We start from the raw sequence: 22,478 nt of genomic DNA on the forward strand, positions 1-22,478 counted from the left end.
AAGTTGTGTTTGCTTATTTACAGTAGTTTGTAACCTAATTGTGATTTAACAACAAAAGATGGCGACGTCAACGATGCTTTTCTCAGTCAACTTCCCTCCTCTCCCCTCTCTGTCTCTCTCCTTTTTTCATTTTGTTTGGTTAGTGTTTGCACATGGTGAGAAACACTTACAGTAACAATGTGTGATCAGCTCGAGTAATGTTATCTTCAGCTGTCTATTGTCTGCTCTGCTCTGTGTGTGTGTGTGTGTGTGTGTGCAGAAGGGCACATACAGTGAAACAAAGAGCAGAGGAAAGGAGCGATAATAGCACAACTGGAAATGTCAGCATGCATTTTTACATTTCTATATAGCCAGTTATTTTTTTCAAGGCAATGTTGTTGTTCCTTACAGGCAGAATAACGATTCCCAGTCTCTTCCTTACAGTGAGTAATGCAACTTAATTGAATACTGGCATCAGAACTGTACTTGAAATCAGCCAATAACCAAAGCCAGAGTGTCTGTATCAGCATCTGGACTGAGAAAGTCAGCTCACTTAATTTCCTTGAGGGAGACCGTACACTCACACAGTATTTGTCCAGCTAGTCAAACTCAATAGTTCCTCTGCTACATTTCCACCTATTTTCTCCAAAATAACAATAATTCCTCCGTTCCCTCATGTTGCCTGTTCTATTAACACTGCTGCACTTGTTCTACAATTTAACAAAGGAAATTGTTCCGTCTGCTTCATTCTTGCTCCAAGATACACACACAGACACACAACAAAAACCCCAACACACACACAGGCTAAGCCAAAGTGAGTCGCTGTCACAACAAACCCCTAAAATCATAACTCATCGTATTACGACAACCTTTCTGCACCCAATTGTCCCCAATAAAATCAAAAGCTATCTGCTAAGAGCTAATGTTAGCAGAGCATAAAACACAGTCATTTATTTTTTATATGATTATGTCAACATCTTAATCACTTAAACATCTTCTTAATCCATGTTGGAAGATATATAAAACTATTTTAAAAAGGCACGACTGGGTCCACTGGGCCCCTTCTTAGACTACTCTGGCTAAAGCACTGGGCACTTAAAGACAAACACACCTACAGTAAATCTAAGTGCTGTCTTGTAGTAAACAGTGTAGGCAGAAACCGGCATCACACTTTAACTTTTAGAGCTCCTGTTTGTTGACCTCTTTACCTCCAAAGTATCTGCTTGTTCATTGATTCTTAAAAACTTCTCACATCCAGCGTCTGTGACCTTTTGTCTGTTTGCTTAGTCACTGGACACCTCGCTCACTACTTACTTCTGCTGCCTTCCTCTGTGTCTATTGACTATTTTATTAGGAAGAGGGTTTAAAGACCGTATGAGTGGGTGTGCATCTGGAAAATGCTCTGTCAAAGCTGTATACACGGGCATCCATTCTAATCAGCGCCATCATGCTGTAAAACAAGCTTGCAATTAAATCCACAACTAGGTGGAACAAGTAGAGCACAGTTGTTTGTTGTACTGACACAGTCTATGACTCAGTTTCCTGTCCATCCTTCAATCACTCCATCTCTCTGTCTGTACACTTGGGTTTTAATTATAGAAGCACAGAGAAGCCTCATTATGTAGAGAGAGAGAGAGAGAGAGGGAGAGAGAGTAAGAGAAGGGACTGAGAGAGAGAGAAATAAGAGGGACAACAGAGGAACCAGACAGAGACGAGATGGGGATCAGGAGAGAGAAATCTGATCCCTTCACAACTGAAATGTTTCAAATAATAATTCCAGACACAAACTGTCGTAGCAGGAATTAACCAAAAAGCAACGATTCATTAGCCGAGCCTCTTTATCAAAACCACTGAGTATTAGTGCCTATTTGTATGATTATGCATGTGCACGTTGCACATCTGTAGACATCAAATTACCTTTCAATACAAACGAGACCATTGTAGTCCTAATACGTCCTCACACAAGGTTAGAGATTTCAAATTAACCCAGCAGGGACATGGTAATAAATCTGTATAAAAGTGTTCAAAGAATAATATGTACAGCATAGTGGTACCCTTACTTCAAGGTTTATATGCTAATAAATAGTTATATAATTCTGTAAAGTGACCTTCAGGATGGTTATCTGGTAATATCTCAGTGCCACTGGACAGTATGGTGCTTTTTGATGAGGGTGAAACTGCTATAACAGACAAACCAGTCAGAGCAAACTAGAAACAACAGTGTATATTGAGGCACGGTTGAGCTATGAATACCTGCTGATAGTAATCTAAGGGTACTGGGGATATCTTGAAACACGTCTGATCCACAAGAACTCATCCTCACAACCTAAGTGTGCTAGATCCCAAAGATTGCCTTCTGGAGTCATTCTGGATTAACTTTAACATCAAACTCTATATTTTTCGCAAGGTTAGTTATAATGTTTTAGCTCATCAATGTATAGCTATTAGTCTAGCATGTCACTCTCAACCAAAATCTTAACTCTAGTAACTGCTTAATTACATAATTTCCTTAAGAATTATTAAAGTATTCTGACTCTGATAAAACTATTGCATTCACATTTGTGTCTGTTTAAAAGATGTAAAAAGGCCTCAATAAATTAGTTATCCAAATGCCCACTTTAATGCAGAGTAAGTAGAGTGACTGATGAATTTTATACCAATTTCACTAACTACAACTGAAACAAATTTCCTCCAGCGCATTAAATATGCTATCTGATATTCGGGTGCAATCACAGATGGTCACAAAGAGGAAAAAAATGAAGTTACTTGGCATTTAAGTGTGAACGCACCGCAGGGTCTGAAGCCCATGTGGTACTCCCTTTTGTCTCCATTAAAAAAAAACCTTCAAATCAGACATCATGTCCAGGTGCTGTACCTGTTTGCCTCAAACCAAAGGCAAAATAACAAGACCAAAATAAGAGTCAGTGCCTGATGAAGGCTGACTCCTGGAAAGCTTCTACAAAGCCAGACCGAGGACATGGACACAAGGTACTAAATGCTGTGTATCAAAAATCAGAACACGAATATGTTGTTTCTTCTTCTAGTCTACACAACAAGCACCACCACCAGAGAGTTTTCCTGCACAGAGCAATATTTTTGGGGAAAAAAGAGAGCTAAAAGAAAAAATAACCAGTGTTATAATACATATTTAAACCAGTTTTGTGGTTTTTATTGACTTAAGACAAAGGGATTTCATTATTGGTCAGACGAAAATGCACAAATTTCTATCATAGACACCAGAGTCATTGGCAGCTATTTACTATTACCATTGGATTCAGACTATAAAATCCACATGTTAGCTTATCTGCATACGATCTGTTCACTATCCGCACACCATCGAGCCTCAATTTCTCTATATAAGAAACAGGTTCAGCTTGAGGTAAAGTGGAGAAAGTCATGATGTTATAAGACATGTTGCAAGAGAGAAGCCTGTAGAGGTAAGGTAAAAAAGACAGAATAAAGTCCGACTGAAGAAACTGAAACAACAGCACATGAGGAGGAAGCAACAAAAGGTGCAGCGTTCCAAATTTTTCCACAGAAGTGACACAGTTAAAAAAGCGAGGCTTGGGCTGAAATAACAGAGAATGCTGAATACTCTTTCCCCTGTGACATTCACTGTGGTTCAATAAAGAAAAGAGAGAGAAAGAAAACAAATGGTTTTAAATCAAACGTCATATAAAAATCTAGAAGCCATAAGAAAAATAAGAAAAAGAAACATCTTGTGAGCCCAAAATGAGAAACACTCCAATGATTGAAAAACATCCATGTTGTCCAGCATCGATGATAAAGTGCCAAAAAATTAGACTGTAAGTGATGATATCCAGCATTCTTTAATTAATGATTAAAGATGTGAGTAAATTAACCAAGACAGCCAGGTCTTCTTTATTTGTTTGTATTTTTGGTATGAGGGACTTCTAAGTTTGTTTTGTAGCATAAAAGTAAATTCAGGTGTGAAAATAGTGATAAATCACAGATTTGTGCAAGCACACTGTTTGTGAATGAGGCCCATTGCCTTCACTACACGTGAACTGATAACGCTTAAGTGTGTAGCCAAGCCTCAGAGGCTCACTCTGAAGAGGAAACGGCACCAAATTACAAAAAAACACTCCAAGTGTCATTTCTACTGTCATCCTGAAACCTGTGATTGAAAACTAGTGGATATATTTGATAAGTGAGTGATCTGAAGATAATAAACGCATCATCAACAGGCACAACAAGTGGGCTCTGATTGTGGTTAAACACACACGCACACACTACACGCCACCGCCTTCCAGCACTTAACTTGCTATAATTATTACAACACCATCTTATACAAAACCACATTCAAATTTTCCCATTTATCTGAGAACTGCTGCTGTTGCCAATTATAATCCGCTCTAAAAAGATTCTCCATACAGGAAGTCTTCTGTTGGCTAACAGGAGAAAAACAGGAGGAAAAAAAAGAAAGAAAAAAAAACCTGTGAAATCTTTGAGCCATTTTTATCTAGCTGCTAAGTAAAGTATACTAGCAGCTGCTTCCAAAATTGCCATATTTTCTGCCAGTAATTAATTAAGAGCAGTCATTTGTGTGGGAGAAGAAGAGAGCACGTATTGGTGTCACTGTTCACTGCGTACACCTGTGCTTGTATCACAGGGTGGTGGGTTGTGGCTAAATAGAGTCCAATTTGGCTTTCGTTTTGATTTTTCAGAGGTCACCAGCCAAACAGTCTGACTGAGAGTCGCTACCCCCACAAGTCTGCCTGTATTCGCCTTGCACTCATTTGACTAAAATCACCTGGGATATATTCCCTAACCGACGCTAGAAGCTGCAGTCGAAAGCGCGCAGAGGCAGCTTGTGGCACGGATCATTACGCTGCCACCCTGGTTAGAGTGGTTTCCATGGCGTTCCCTGAAGCCTATCAAGGCATGATGCAGCAAAATGCAAAACACCTTGAGCTCATGATGAGAGCTGCAGCAGCCTCACAGCACACAGGGACAGAGGGGATTCTCTGATCTTTCTCTTAAGATTTTAAATGAGGGCTAGCAGGTGTCAGGGCCTGCGACACTATGACACGCTTAAAACACGCACTTGCGCACACACACAAACCACTTCACCTTACAAAAACACAAATACACACTAGGGTGCCTCCAGGGACACAAAAATGCCTCCAATTAGACGCGCCACAGAGCAACCGGGATGGTACTTGGAGCAAACACACACACACGCAGTTGCTCAGAAACAGTACAGTAGCACACGTGCACAGAAAGATCCACAGCAGGCTCTCGTTTAAGAGTCAGTGATGTGGAAAGGAAACATCTGGAAGAGAAGGAACATGATTACAGAAAGAAACAAATGACACAAAGACACACCCCCTACACAAACATAACAACACAAATGTCACTGTGCACACACACTTACACAAGCATTAAATGCTTCAAACCCTCATTTCTTAAAAGCTTTTTTAAAGTGACAGTAACTTTTCTGTCATGTGCCATATGCTCTTTTAAAAGTCCTCACTTTTCTCTCACCTCTTCTCCTCTTTCTACTCTCCCAAATGATACCCTGACTGTATATGCAACTGTGTGTGTATGCGTGCGTCTCTCTCTGGGTTATCCTGAGGTCAGCAGAGTCTATTGTTCAGCTTCTGAAAAACGCCACTCTGTCACGACTCAGGGCTGCAGGGCGACAAACCCTGTTTGATGGAGGAAGGAGAAAAGAGGATAAATGGTAGAAACGGAGTGATGTAAAATGGCAGACACCAGAGGAGGCTTCAACAGGAGACGTAATCAAACGCAGACAGATTTTTTTCCTTCCAATCACCAAGCCAAGGTAATCAAACTCAGACTCATACACCCTCTATAATACACACATACAATGAATGATTAAGGCTGTGAAGGGGTATTTCTCACACACACACACACCAACCCAAGCTCCCATCTGCTTCACATCACGGCTTTGTCTTGTCCCCTTTCTTGGAGGTTGCTCTTCTCTATTTGTGCTCTATTCAGCCACATTACAGTACACAGTACAGTACACAGTACTTGAGAGAATCCTTTTTCTTTATTCAGCTGAATCAGTAACACAAATCATTACTGTGCAGAACTCTGAGGCTTCAAAGACAAATTAGAAATTCTCAAACAAATCTTTCCAGCTTCTTTGTAATGCAGAGATCATAATTCTGGAAACTTGTCTGGACACTGCAATAACTTCTGCTACTACAGTACTGCTACTACAGAGGTGTAGTACTGTATGAGGGGCATTTTTAAGGTGAACTCCAAACATTCTATGCATAGAGCTTGGTTCACTTACGTGCTTTTGCAGGATGCTTTGTCAAGTCTGAGCTATGCAGTGAGTGATGGCACCAAGGTCGTGTCAGCTTGGAATTGGAGACACAGGCTTTCAACTTATAAGTCAAAGCCTGGTCTTTTGGAGTGGACAGATTTAGAATTAGAAAGAGAATTTACAAGCCAGTCTGGGTCTAATGAAAAGATACTATCAATTTCTTTTAGAGACTAAAAGTCAGGACATCTTGGTCTCGACGACTGCATTGATTTTTTTTTTTTTTTTCTAATCTATGTCTTGCAACTCTCCCAACTTTATTCAAGCGAAGCCCTGAATAACTGGAGCACTCTATTCAAGTGAAGCACTCTGTATGCATGTGATATTCTACGCTATTTTTTGCAGTTAAGCAATTATTAACAAGTGTGACATTACTGCCTTTTTTATAGAGCAGATAAAGGCAGCTGATCAACTATTGAGCCCAAAGCTGAGATACCATTTAAAGCGCTACAGTAATTATATCAGCATGTACTGCACGCGTCTGCGCCCTTCCCCTTCTTTGTTATCCTGCACTTTTCTTCTCTCTTATAAACTCTGCACACCCTCTTTGCTCCCCAAAATCCTATCTACAAAATCCATACATGTGAGATCAAATGGGTTTTTTTTATTATTTATTTTTTAATCTCACCATGTCTAAAATCTGGTGCCATTCCTGTTTCTTTGTGCTGCAAAGGGGATGTCCAGGCATGTCGAGTGTTCCTGTGCACGTGCATGTTGTCATGTCTGTGTATGTGTGCATGTGTGTGTGTGAGTCTCCCAACGGTGAGTGCGCTCTTTGGGGATGTTGTGCTGCTCTAATGGTCTGATGTACAAATCTACAAAGACCTCGGCTGCTGTGAAATGAGCAGAAGCACAGAGACATGCATACTCTCTTCTGGGCAACAGGGAAATAGACTGCTGTTCTGACTGACAGCCTAAAGTGTATGTATGTGTAAGCGTGTGTGTGTGTGTGTGTGTGTGTGTGAATTAAACAGAAAGCGACAGGTAGTGATGATTGCAGGTATGCATGAAGCTCAAATAACTGAAGTAGGAACGCTGATCTCCTGCCTCTAACAGAGATGCCCTGAGGCCATTAGTGTTCATGTTCTCTCTAATGCAAACATACACAAGTACACAATGAATCAAGCGTGTGTATGTTGTAAATAATAAAGCAGAGCCACTCAATAGAGCCTGACCCCGCCTCCCTGGAGTGACTGTAGAGATGAGAATGTGCTGCGTTGAATGGATATTGACGTGCCACGCGCTCCTTTATGAAATTCAACCTCTGTCAATCTGTCAAGTTCAGTCCACGGCGATAACTGACTGAAAATGTCGTCTCTAACACCATATGTTGTCGGCGGTGATAAAAAGCTCCAGGAGCTGTTTATTTTAGAGGCAGGCTGTACTTCCAGTGATTACAGTGTCTGACCTCTCACCAAGCTGTTGAGCTGCTATCAATTGTGGCTGTTCCAGCTCGACCACGGATGACAGTTACTGCTTTTTATTTTCAGCAGTCTAGGCCACACTTACAGGACAGTGGTCAGGGACATGCAGATAATGGATCTGTCAAGTAGGTAGGGCATGCAGCTGGTTGTCTGACACTTTCCTCGGCCCTTGCAGGCTTTGCGGATTAGCAAAAAGAATTTGAGTGTTGGTCGTGCCACAGCATGAATGTGACAGAAAGGTTTTACAAATGTGACAATATCTTAACTTTTCATGCCTGTTCTTGTGTCTGTGTGTGTGTGTCTGTGTACGTGTGTGAGTGCAGGGCACACACTTTCATCAACAGCAGTCCTGACATGAACAGGTTGTTGGTCATATCCTCAGTCTACACCCACGTCTCACTTCATTAAGTCTTTCTGTCTCTACCAGTCCTTTTTCTCCCTCGTTCTTGTCTGTTGAGCACAATGCTTGAATCAAAGAAAGAAAGGGGAGAATAGAAAATAGGTACCTCATTTATTCTGCTGAATTTATGAAGAGAAAGACAACATTTTTAGAAATATGACTGACAGCTATGAACTTCTGCCTTCAGATCCTCTACAGGCTGCCTAATGGAAAGAGAAGAGAAAAGAGGGGGAGACAGGAAATGAAGGGAAGCGACAGAACAGGAAATGTAAAGGAAGAGGTGGGAAAATAAGAACAAAGTGGTGGAACACATGAACGAAAACACCATTTGCGAGAGTTCATTCACATGTTCTCTTGTGTCAGTTAACTAGGTTAAGTGTTAAACACTTCATTGACTTAAATTGATCTTTTTTCTCCTTCAAATTTCCTGACAACAACCCTCGACTCATCTGTGTCATTAACAGGCCCAGTCTCCTTCTCTCTGTGGCTATAATCAGTGGTATCTGTGTGCATTCAATAGCTACATAGTGTTCAAAACTATGCTTAACAGCTTTTCTATTTCCAAAACCAACCAAGTGATCAATGTGATGCTTAATGTCAAAAAACAGCCCTGAGCAAAAGAAAATACACGAATAAAGATCTGTTATTTCCATGTTTCCTTGCTCACGCTCTCTTTTTCACACCCTGCACGATTTGCAACATTTTACCTCTTTGGTTTGTCCCTGTTTTTATCGAATTCCATGATCTTCTATTTCTTCCCTGTCTCAATAACAAATAACTGAAATATGCTTTTATATAGAAAAAGGCATTTACCCAGAAAATGTTTATTGTAGAAAACACAGTTTTGAACAGAAACACACAAACGCACACACACACACACACACAACCATGCATAGCTGTTTATGGCCGAAGACTGATCAGTGAAACCTAACTATACCCTTACTATTCCTAAAAACGCCCACGGGAGCACTTCACACTGACAGCTGTAACAAGGTACTGTGCCTAAATTTATTTGATTGTGTGTGTGTGTGTGTGTGCATGTGTGTGTGTGTGTGTGTGTGTGTGTGTGTGTGTGTGCGTGCGCGCACGCGCGCGCAGTTGTGACAAAAGATGCCAAAGGATACAACCCTGTAAAGAGAATCTAATTAAAACTCTATACAGCCACGAGGGACAGAGCGCTCGCTCCCTCCCTCTCGCTTTCATTTAACCATGGTGAACACTTCAAGTGAAGGACTGTTAGACAGTAGAGTCAATCCTCCGGCCTCCAAGGAGGAGAGATAGAGAGAGAGGCATACAGCAATAAAGTGATTCAGCGATAAAGGCCACGACAGAGACAGGAACACACAGAGAGGCTAAAATCCATCAAACTTTGCAGTTCTTCTGACTGAAGCCTGTTTCCGGAGAAAAGAACAAAGAGCTGCTTGTCATTCACAACAGTGAACAACACACAGCTTGGATATCAGCAATAGTTACTAATGACATTTTGTAAGTGCATGCTGTTTTTACAAGTAAAAGCGCAGTCAAAGCTTGCAGGCTCAATGAAATGACTGGATCAACCACAAACAAAGATCTAACTCTTGTAGTTTTTGACAGTCAAGAGGAAGCAAAAAGCTCAGAATAACAAGAAAGCATAGTACAGTAGAGTGTTCAACTCAACTAACACTTCTTTCAAGGAAACACACACATGAACATCAACCAAGGGGAGAAAAAAGCATTTAAAGTAGGAAGATCATGGATAGGGAGGTATGGGAACCCGTACAGTCTACACATTACATGTGATCTAAAGACTCAAAGCCAATGCATGTTTCTTTAAAAGTCACTCAGCAGACACCTTATTAGGTACACCCCACCCACATAGCAAAATTGGTATGGTATGATCTGGCCCACACAATGTGCTTACACATGGCCCACATACCGCAAAGAATGACGGCCCTTTGGTGGCCCAGATCTGGTTTGCCAGAGGTAATCCACACATGGGCCATCCCAAGGCCAGTTGCAGACACACTGGTGGTCCTGTGCTGGCCCAGAACACTTTCAGCTCTGGCCCCAGATGTCAGCCTAATGTGTACCTTAATCAAGCCATGTAATAACAACATGTGCCGGAGCATAATAGTGCAAAAGTAACATGACGAAAGTCTGTTCAAACAGTGAATGGACTGATTCTTATGTAGCATGCCACATTCACCCAATCACACACTTCCTCTAAACTGAGTGCTTCCTAACTACATTCATACACATTCACTCTCGACATGCAGACTGGAGGAGACAGGGATCGAACCACTAACCTTCCAACCAGTAGTTCATCTGCTCTACCTCCATAGCTACAGCCACCCAGTGGCAAAGAGAGGTGAACCGTCACTAGGTTTTGGATAAAGTGTACACTCACAAACCTGCTAAACCTGCATTTGAAACGTTGGCTACCATAGCAGTATAGTATTGCAACATGGCACTTGGGTCTTCTAACTAAAATGGGAAAATATGAACATAAATAGTGCCATCATTGCCAGACCTGGCCCACATCTGGTTGACATACACCCTGCCCTGACACCAGTCAGTCAGAAGTGCCAGCTTGATGTCGGATCAAGGCCAGACCTTGTTTTGTTGGGCCTGGGCCACATAAACCAAACCACAATCGAGCCAGATATGGCATGCCATCACATAGACAGTGCCATCTATGCCAGGGCTGGCCCATATCTGAATGATATACGTCTTGTCATGCCAGAAGTCAGCCAGCAGTGCGGCTTGATACCAGATCTGGGCCAGACCTGTCTGCTATGTTGGCACTAGTACTGGGTTCGACCCTGTTCTGCCTTAACTGTTCCTGACATAGACTCAACAAGTTGCTGGAACTTTTGGTCTTTTGAGATTTTGGTCCATATTGACATAACAGCATCACACAGTTGCTTCAGATTTGTTGGCTGCACATCCATGATGTGAATCTCCTGTTTCACCACATCCCAAAGATGCTCTACTGGACTGATCTGAAACACTATCTGGTGAGTGTGGAGGCCATTTCGGTACAGTGAACTTATTGTTATGTTTAAGAAACCAGTTTGAGTTGACATGGTGCGTGATTCTGCTGGAAGCAGCCATCAGACGATGGGTACACTGTGGTCATAAGGGATAAGGGGTCATCAGCAGTACTCAGGCTGTGGTGTTTAAATGATCTAGTTGGTACTAAGGGGCCAAAGTGTGCCAAAAAGATTTCACCCACGCCACCAGCCAGAACTGTTGAAACAAGGCAAGATGGATCCATGTTTTCATGTTGTTTACATCAAGTTATGAACCTATTAAACGACAATCACAAGACAAATTGAGACTCAAGAAATGAGCAAAAAGTTTCTAATTTTCTGTTGTCCAATTTTGCTCATCCCACATTTAGCCTCACTTTCCTCAGTTCCTGTTATTAGCTACTGCAGTAACCAATCTGCTTTTCCTATCAGCTTGAAGCAGTCTAGCTGTCCTACTCTAACCTCTGACATTAACCCAGAGAAATTCTGCTCACTTAATATTTTAAGTCTTTTCTCTGTCAGTCCCAGTAGATCAGCAGTTCCTGAAATTCTGAGACCAGCCAATCTGGCACCAACATTCAAAGTCAGTTTCACACATTTCTTCACCATTCTGATGCTCCATTTGTGCTTCAGCAGGTTATCCACACCATGACTACATGCCTAAATGCACTGAATTGGTGTTGTGGTTGGCTAAATAGATATTTGCATTAATGAGCGGTTGAACAACAAATTGGCTGGTGAGTGTAGTACACACTGTATGACTTTACGTGACTGAGACAGATTTCCTTTCGAACCAAAAATTGGCAACACTCTAAATTTTCAAAGCTTTAAGTCCATCAAATATCTTATCAAATTATGTCTCACTTGCTTGTTGACATGTCAAAGGCCAAAACAGAGATCTATTATTGGTTCCTGATCTCTCTACAAGCTGGTTCCTCCCTACTAGAAACCAAAACATGTAAGACTCATTAAAAATCACTCTGTGATGGTGAGTTTATTTGTTGTTGAGCTTCACCATGTGAGTGGTGATGCTTCTCTAATAAAACTCCTGCCGGCTGCATTATGGTAATTTTTGGTTGCTGGAATCTCTAATTTGAGATTTTAATAATCAAATCAATAATTCAAGCATCTCTACTTAATGATGAGCCAAGACCTCCAGCATTTTAGTTTGCAAATAATAATGCGTGCACAAGTACGTTGTTTCTGTGATGTGTCAGATATGTTTTTAATCATCTCTTCATATCTTTTGCATCTCATTTTCAGGTTTAGTAATTAGCCCAACACTCAAAACTGTCTTCACTATCAATCAAAGGGAGATATGTTCTGTAAAAGGGATTCAGATTTATCCAGACAACAACCACAGAAGACCACAGAAAACCTAATGAAGCCCCACCCCAACAGAAAAATATTTGAGGGACTGAAATATGCTGGATGGTTTGACTGTAGACCAAACTAATGCTAATACTGAGCATAGTGTTTACCAGATGGGCTGTTTGCACTGTTATTAAACACAAATTTAACACATTTTTTATAATCAAAATCTTTTATTTATTTATTTTTACCTGAGATGCTCAGGTAGACAGCAGGACTCGTCACAGTCTCGCCGGTCAGCTCGTTCACCGCCTCTACATGATAACGTCCGGCGTCCGTTGCAGCGGTTGCCAAGACAACCAGCTGATTGTCCAAAGTGATTGTTCTGCAGGGAACAAATAAGACACACAGAGAGCAAGAGTTTAGAAAACACAACAATGCACTCCCAAAGCAAAACATGCCTCCTTCCAGCACTGCTCCGTCTCAGACGGGAACACTGCTCAAACTAAGACTCTGTCAAGAGAAGAGTATTTGGTACATGGATCATTTGGAATTCATAATGGGGGAGGGAAACATTGAATACAAGCATCAGAAAGGAAAGAGGATTCAGAGAGCTTAAATAAATCTCTCCTCCTGTCTCAGATTGATATGTAGCTCATTTTGTGTATCTTTCATTCTTTTTGCCACTCTCACTGTTTGTGTATTGTCTTCTGTTCCTCCTTCTTCACACTGATCCATCCTCATTTCCCCACATAGCAGTGGCAATCAATATGCCACAAACATGCAGCACGCTGGTACACAAGCACACACGATCACAAGCACACAAAATCTAAAAGTGTTCTTACTTGAGCACACAGAGACTCACAAAGAGATTTTGCGTTGCTGTTGCCTTTTAGGAGATCATAATGGGAAGAACTGACTTTGGAGGGTGATGTTGTGGGAGAGATGCTAACAGAAAATATTTTTGTTGCACTCAGATTTCGAAGGCGTTTGAACTCGTCTGTCTGGCAACAGATGCCGCCAGGCAGGAAACACAGGATGATGTTTTTAGTGATGCTACTGGTGTTTTCAGCATGTCAGAGGATGGAGACTCCCCCCCCCCCCCAAAAAAACAAAAATATTCAGAGAGCCTGACAATGAAATGAAATCAACAAGATCAAAGTGAGAATAGAGCGCAGTAAAGTTAGACGACTGTCTGTTGTTATTAAACAGTCAGCTTGCTTCTGTAGAGCCTGTGCTGTACAAATACTTCACTGCATTTAAAAAACAGTAGAAAAACAAAAGAAGCTATAACTGTGAATACCGGTTGTTTGAATACTTTATGTATAAGAAGAAGGGCAGTGCTTACATGTGAAAATTAGCCTCTGTCTGTGTGCTTGTAAGATATGTGTATTTTTCTGAGGCCATTGTTCAGCAGTGCTGAACTGGCAGCAGTGAATGTGCCCAAAACTCAATCGGCACATTGCCAACTGGAACACAAAACAAAACATGCCACTTATGACAACCTAAATCGATACTATATGAGAGCCAAAGAGGGAAATAAACACAAATATAAGTGCCTCTCATAACTACCAAAAGCACACCTCTTGAAACCTTCCATCTTCTTTCTCCAAACTGTAAACACAAACCCAATTTTGAAACTAAATTCATAAAACCACTCACTCCTCAGGCAAAATCAAACATAATCTCCCCCAAAACTGCTTTATCGTGCTCAAACATGTTTAAAGATCATACACACAGCGAGTGTTAAATAAAAACACTACAGAGCACTTATTGCAAACTACATCAAAAATGGGCAAGTAGCACCAGAGAAAAACTAAACTTCATAAAATAAATGCATTTCTACAAAAACCACACAAATTCCTTTTCTGCAAAATAAATTAGAATATTGAAAACTGTTAAGCACTACAAGCAATAAACTTCCAAAAATTCCAACATCTCCACCATCATGGGCAAGACCGAGGAGCTGTCAAAGGACGTCAGTGACAATATTTGTAGACTTGCACAAGGCTGGAATGAGCTACAAGAACATCATCAAGAAGCTTAGAGAAAGAAGGTGACAACTGCTGGTGCGATTATTCGGAAATGGAAGAAATTTAAAATCAATCACCTCACATGGAAGTGAGGATGATCATGAGGAAGTTGCTGGATCGGCCCAAAACTACACAGGAGGAGCTTGTTAATGATCTGAAGGCAGTTGGCACAGTCACCAAGAACGCCATTGGTAACATACAATGACATAATGGATTGAAATCTTGCAGCAGGGTCCCCCAGCTCAAGAAGGCACGTGTACAGCCCCTTCTTAAGTTTGCCAGTGAACATCTAAATGATTTAGAGAAGGCTTGGAAGAAAGTGCTAAGGGCGGATGAAACCAAAATTGAGCTCTTTGGCATCAACTCGACCCACTGTGTTTGGAGGGAGAGAAATCCTGAGTATGGCCCAAAGAACACCACCACACAGTCAAGCACGGAGGTGGAAACGTTACACTTTTGTTTTTCTGCTAATGCTACAACACAACTTCACCAGCAAATGGTGACGCTGTATCGTAAAATGTTGGACATGAAACTCCTTCGCTCAGCCAGACCACTGAAGACCCATCTTCAGTGGTCTTCCAGCATGACAGTGACCCAAAACATGCAGCAAAAGTAACACAGGAGTGGCTAAAGAAGAAGCACATTCAGATCATGGAGTGGCTTAGCCAGTCTCCAGACTTCAATCCTATAGATAATCTGTGGAGAGAGCTACACCTCCGAGTCATTTCTGTGAGTTTCTGTAAAGATGAGTGGGCCAAAATCCCTCCTAACCTGTTGACCAACTACAAGGAACATCTTACCGCTATGCTTATTCCACTTAGTGACATGCAAATCAATTTATAACATTCATGTAATGTGTTTTTTTCTGGATTTGTGATTGATGTTCTTTCTCTCTCTCTCCATTAAAATGAAACTACCATAAAAATGAGAGGTTCTTTGGAAGCGAGAAAACTTCCAAAATTCATCAGGGGATCAAATAATGATTTCACCCACTGTATAATGCAAGTGAAATGCATATTAAAACACTCTGTAAATGTAACTCCAAGTCTACAAGTGATTCCTTCGGCACCAGCTTCACATCTCTGTGCTATATCGATCCAGAGGGCACACACACTGGCCTGATCTCTGATCCTGCCTTAAAGGATACTCCGTACACTTGCTTTATCTGCACCCAGGATCTGGTGAATGGTAGAAAGGCTCACATTGATTCTTTCAAAACTGACATGTTTTGAAAGTTTTGTTCTAAATGTCCATGCCGACATAAAAAAGCCTCCTGCCTCATGCTATTGGGAAATCACAGACGTTACCTGTTTTTTCCACTGGCGGCCACATATAATTTTCTGTCCTGCTTCCCCTTCCATGAACTCAAACGTGGTCTATCACAATCACTGAAATTTCATCTGAAATTACTCTTCTCAGCCGTGCTTTTCTCCTCCTCGTCCTCATCCAGCACCTCTTACACACACCGTTCCTCCTCTGCCTCTCAGATTGCTTCTATCCACTGGTGGTACAGCGTCTGCCCTCAACTCACTGTGCAGCCTGTTCACTCTGAACTCACATAAATAGGTTACATTACATCACATTAATAACTTTGCACAGTTGCACTCAAGCAACAACAGGTGTGGTGTAATTGTGTTCAACTTCTTCCACCTGAGGTTATCAGAGCCCAGTCTCTACTGGTCATATACAGCTGAACTGAGGAAGAAGGCAACTACAAAGTGGCTCAAGAACAGCAAAATTTGGTAGAATTACTTCCTTTTTTCTAAAAGAACTTCAAAAACACCACATGGGGTTGGAAAGACTTGAGTTACATGTTCTGGACATTGTGTTTTCAACTTCTTGAAGTGTGTAATGACTGCACAGTAGGGTTATTATTTTGACTGAGCAAGTTTTGAGTAAGTACTTTGGAAATTGGATTTTGGTTTTCAGAAAATAGCAAAAGGTTCAAGAGACGCATCTAGGCAATTGTGAAAAACTGAACATTTCTCGTCTCACACTGAGGAGTAATTGCCTAATTGACTCATCATTTGATGCTGTAAAAATCTGAAAAGTGTAACTTGATTTGCACAAGTTGATTGAAAGCACACTGCAGTGTCTTTGCCAACGAACTAAAAGAAGACTGAAGATACGTGTTGCCGTTTGATAAGGAAACATTCAGCATCATTAATTTACTATGCTGCTACGTATTAAATAGCAGATGAAACACAAACAGTGTGATTGTCAGGATTCACAGCTTAGTCCTCAGTAACACAGGCGTAGCAACCAGCTGGCGACCCCATGGCAACCACCAATCACTAGGGAAAAATGTGTATTCCCTGACCAGCTGGTTAGTGGTTGTTGGAGGCTTGTTGCTGTTGCTATGTGAACTCTGTTGGAAAGACCAAAAACCTCCTTGTGATTGCTTTGGGTGATTGCTTTGGTTACTAGCAAACCAGAAAGGAAGTCCATTCACCTTGAAAGTAAAAGTTGTGCCTTACTACTGAAACCAACATGTTTCAAAAGACACACTTTCTACTTTGAAGATGAATGGTCTCTGTTCCCGGCATGCATTGAACTTATCACAGTTTTACTACTTCTCAGAGAGTAGTTGTTGGGTGTTTGTGTTTCAGTTTCACAGCGACTACCAGCAACCACTAGCATAACTGTTGGGGAGTACTCATTTTTCCCTAGCCACTAGTGGTGGAGCCAGGGGGTTGCCAACCTGTCTCTAGGCCTGTGTGACCGGGGCCTTAAAGATGGCTGTGTTGATGCACTCATTAACATTTAAACATGGAGGTGCTGGTGTAGCTCACCAGGTTGAGCAGGCAACCCCATAAGCCATAAAGCTATTGCAGAGCCCTGGGATCAAATCTGCCCTAAGGCTATTTACTTTGTGCCTTTCCCAGCTTTCTTCCCTTCTGTCTTATCTCAATAAAGGACGGGGGGGGGAGTTTCTTTATTGTATATCCAGTGATGAAGTACAAAGAAGTGCTTGAATGTGCAAGAAAGAAATATAGGAACTGCTAATTGAAATATTTATTGAAAGGAGTGGTGAGTCATGGGATCACATGGAGTTGTTCGACGATTCTCCGACAAACACACTCAAACCGAGGCAGAATTCCTCAGGTCTAAATTTATTCAGCGTGATTTCCCAGGGGAACAACTTCAAGAGCCAGAGCCTCAACCCCGACACTGACACTTTATTTGTGTGAGCGTATGTCAATGTGTGCCGGTTGGATTTTGTGTGCATATCACTCACTGAAAAAAGGAGGCTTTAACCAAACCTTTCTCCCCTTCTTTCTCACTTATTTCACCGCAGGGATGAATTCTGCATCTTCACCTAGCTCCATAATGTAATTTATAGCTGTTAAGCTCATTAAGTGCACTGACCCGCCCATTTTATCACATCTGTTTTACCCAGCACATGCTGATTAATAGACAGAGAGGGCTGGCTTCTACTCGCCTACAGTGTCTGAGGTAGGAGAGAGCCTGGGAGGTTCGAGGGAATCTAAATTCACCAATTTAACAAAGACAAAGACGCTCAGTGGGCGGCAGAGCTGAATTTAGACCAATTAAGATCTAAGCATTTGTTGAGTAAAAAGAATTTCTTTATGGAGTATCTTTTGTTTCCCATTCACAAATGTCATCATATGTACTATTTACATGTGATGCTGTATGCCATGACATTGGCTGACGGCTTGTTCCATTTAATCCAAATTGGCAGCACTTCCATTTCTCATTACATCCCCGCATGGAAAATTCATATCAAAAAAAGAAGAAAAAACGAAGTACAAAATGAAATGCCAATAAGAATAAGAAGTCAGGCGACAGAAATTAGAGGACCATAATTCAAAAAAATAATAAAATGTCAGTGTTAGTTCCCAGTAGCTGGAGGGTGGCTACACAGCCTCATCTTAAGAGTGACAATACAGTCAGAAACAAGCACCGGCATACAGATAGATATGTATAAGCTTAGGAGTGTCCTCTTATTGTGACCGAATATATATGTTCAGATTTATTATGACATGTGACTTTCTGCTCTCTTTTAGGTCTGCATTTAATTAAACTGGACAAAATTGTTCAGGCTTTTAATTAAACACAAACCCAGTTGTAAAACTGTGCATGACTCTGCATGCTTATATCTGTGAGAGAGAGACAGTTTTTCCCAAGGCAGAAAAAATTAAATACAGCAATCAGCTACATCCCATCCCCATCTTCTTTCCTTTCTGAATCACAGCATCCCATCATTTTTTTTTCTCTTTGTACCCCCACTCCACACACACACACACACACACATAATAAAATAAATAAATAAATAAATAACAACCTCTGTGACTCATTCCTTCAAATCCCATTTCCATTCTCACTCAGATTACAATCTGCACATTTCTCTCTTGGTTTCTTTCAATTTTCTTTGTATTTTATTTCTGGCTGTCACACAGAGATTCCCCCCCATCACTTCATATAACTGTCCTGCTTTACCCTCCCCTCTCTCTCCTCTGACTTCTCTGAACCGAAGCGCCAAGCCAGATTGGTCTTTCATTTAAGTGTACTGCCCCAAGACTTAATAAACACTCACGGGTGACCGCAATGCAACACTGGCTGCTTTACACACACACACACACACATACAAGCACGCACGCGCACACACACACACACACACACGCATACACACCAAACTGTGCCAAGAGCTAATTAGCACACACGTCGCCGGCCAGGGGATGAGTGAGCGAGTGCGTGAATGTGTGTATTTTTGATCTGTGTGTGAGCGTGTGCGCCAGGTCCATGGACTGAGTCGCCTGCCCTCCTCCTCTATCCCTGATAAGCAGCGTGCCACCTTCTTAAACCACAATGCCTCTGACACACAGCAGCTTGGTGTGGAGAAGTGTGGCAGCAGTGCAGAAGGAGGAGGACACTACACTGTAAACCGAGTCCAGACAGCAGGTAGGGTTTTTTGGCAGCTTTGTCTGCAAAGCTAGTGCCAGCCAGCCACCCACATATTACACCTCATACATACACACACCTACTCAAACAGGCAGGCGCACAGTTGGGACCATTCACTGTGCCTCTCAGCCGTTTGAACTGAATATTTACTCTGGTGTTCAAGTCAGCGGCCACATGAATACGTTTTCTGTGAGACTGATTGATAGTTAACGTACACAGGTTCGTGTATGCTGAGGGCACCCTTATGTACATACACTTATGTGAGTGTATGTGCGCCTGTATAAATTTTTCTACTTGTCTTTTTAGCTGGGGATTTTGTTGCTACACACTTTACTTTGGGGTGAAGTATTCAGATTTTTTAAGCATTCCTGCCCTCAGAATTGCCTGTCAAATTGAGTTGTGGTGTTGTTCTCTATCCCAAAGTAATTGGTAACAATAAAACCCAGCTCCACCGAGTGCACTGTTTTGAATCTATAGAGGAGGGGAAAGCTTCTGTACCATATTCATCCAATATACGCTACGACAGCATTTATTTTTGGCTTGTGTTTTTCTTTGTCTGCACAACTTAAAATAAAAGCTGACATTAGAAGTAAAGCCAATAAATACAATCCTGGCATAATGACATCCTTATTAGTAAAAGTGTTATTTGGGGGATTTTGTCTCAAAACATACAGCATTATGCAAAAGTCTTGACCCACCTCTCAATTCATTATATTTTGCTTCCAAGGAGCCAGACTCTTATAATGTTTTTAAATGCAGTGCTTTACTAAAACATGTGCTAGCATACATGGAAATAGAGTATACAAGGCAAAAACAGAGCACACTTAGCTTGAAAGGAATATTTAGTATGACCACCTTTATTCTTCAACACAGCTTGAATGCACAGAGACTCAGAGTGAACACAAAACTGGTAGTTAACTACTTTTCATGCAGTGCCTGGCAGCCAGCTCCTGTTGTGATGCTTTAGGGCAAATTGGGCCCAAAGATAGGCAGAAAGTCTAGGATAGTATAAGACGCTGTAAATGATGGTAATGTAAGTGTAGCAAGCGAAAAAGTTAGGAATGATCCAGATGGTGAAATGAGAAAAGAAACAAGACAACTAAACTTTCCTACAGCAGTTACGCACAATATGACAGATCTGTTTTGAGGTTTTTTTAATGGGATTAACTGAGTTAAGACAGAGAACTGGACCACTGCCAGTAGTTCTTGACATTCTGTTTCCAGCAGCTTGACAGTGAGTGCTTTAGTGATTTCCCATGCACAGCTTAAATGAACCTATTGTCACCACAGCCTGGGGTTGGAGATTTGTTTTACAGTATATTTGCTGAACACACTTTAATCCTTTTGCTCAAATGGAATGGTTCAAAAGTTTCCTAAAATAAGAAACCTTTGCTTAAGTTTCAGATTACGAAAACAAGGGGGAAACCTACAGGTTAAATATAGATATATTATTTTTCTTGTTTAAAAAGTCAGACTTTATCTATGTGAAACTCAACAAGTAAACACACATTTATTTCTCTGCCACAGCAGTAAAGTGAAGCGTTAAAGTCACCAAATCACACTCAAACTGTCATAATGTGCTCAGTGGAAAAAGAAGCTATTCCATCAACATTCAAAACCAATATCTGAATTTATGACCGACAGGTCTTTCAAACACCACGTCATAACAGAAAAGAAATTGCAGTTTCTGATTTTGATTTTTCTAAAGCCTGTATAAATTCAGATTAAAGACAAACATGGTAAAAATCAAAGTATGAAACCATCCATCCTTGTTCTTCGACATGCAATTCAGGGTCAGGGGGCAGGAGTTTATCCCAGCTGCCATTGGGCAAGAGGCGGGGTAAACCCAGGACAGGCCGCCGGCCTGTCGCAGGGCTAGCACAGAGACAGACGACCATTTACACTAATGTTCACACCTATGGCCATTTTAGAATCACAGCTTAACCTAACCCGATCAACCAAAACATGTCATGAAACGCTGTGAGGAAGACGTTTTAATACTTCTTGATCCATCAAATCAGTTAGTCCAAAATCCAAAAGACAACAAGGAGTCCAAACAACTAGAACATGCTTAGGAGACTAGGAAGCAGAAAAAGAGGATACACGGTAACAAAAATGACATGATAAATCACAAGGAGAGACTCATATGCATAAGATAGAAAGAGGTGGGGAACACAGCTGAAACTACTCAGAGACAACGAGACAAGGGAGTAAAAAAAATGCAAAGCACTAGAGACAAAAGCCTATCAAAATAAAATGGGAGGAAAACCCGTAACTTAACATGGAAGAAGGCATGATAGGGTTAAATAAGAAACAGAGGGAAATGGATGAAAATGTAATTCATATGAAAGGGAAAGTACATACAGAAACACAAGCATCAAAAGGAATCATGAACTCTCAAAGGAGAAACTCAAACATGAATCCTTTTCAAAACTAAAAGAAAACACAACTCATAAATAAAAAAAATCTAAACCGAGGATCCAAGACCTCAGGGACCATGACAAAACACATATGTAGCTAAAAGCTATATATATACTATACATATACATATGTGTATATACCAGTAAGATATCTGTTTTAACAAAGTAAAAACTGTGACTTTAATGATATTACAAGCCTCTTATTGGATCTAACACTTCAGTTACTCAAAGATAACAGGGTGATCCAGCTGTGTTCAACAAGAAGACGGGCAAGCATGCAACAATACCCATTAAGTACGCTTTGGCAGTTGCTCTAAAGTCGTTCTAAATAAATTCCCCCAAACACTTAAAACATAAAATGTCTGCTACTCCTGTATCTTGTAATCAAGGGGAAAACAAAGCATTTACAAAACAACTCCACATCTCTATAATAAGCTTGTTGGAGCTGAACCAAATGGAAAGAAATAATGGAAGGCGGCTGCTGATGCATTAAAAATGTGCATCAACTATTTAGAAGGCCTGGATTTAGTCTATCTCAATTTAAATCAAGGCCAAACCATTTTGGACTACATTAAAATGATAAAAGGCTAACGTTCACATTTATTAAAAGGCACCCGTAGGGTACACCCAGAGCCACACAGTCAGACCTGCATGCGAG

At 41.1% G+C, this 22,478-nt stretch overlaps 1 protein-coding gene across 2 annotated transcripts in view; it reads right to left on the minus strand.

The window, feature by feature from the left end:
* Nucleotides 1–22,478, minus strand: part of LOC134629035 (protein sidekick-1-like) — a 274,623-nt gene that overhangs the window by 121,950 nt on the left and 130,195 nt on the right. For both annotated transcript variants that reach the window (XM_063475922.1, XM_063475921.1), the window contains exon 5: nucleotides 12,696–12,829. In XM_063475922.1, the coding sequence (XP_063331992.1) occupies nucleotides 12,696–12,829 (134 nt within the window). The remainder of the gene's footprint in view (nucleotides 1–12,695; nucleotides 12,830–22,478) is intronic.

This window comes from Pelmatolapia mariae, linkage group LG6 (assembly GCF_036321145.2).
Source record: "Pelmatolapia mariae isolate MD_Pm_ZW linkage group LG6, Pm_UMD_F_2, whole genome shotgun sequence".
NCBI lineage: Eukaryota > Metazoa > Chordata > Actinopteri > Cichliformes > Cichlidae > Pelmatolapia > Pelmatolapia mariae.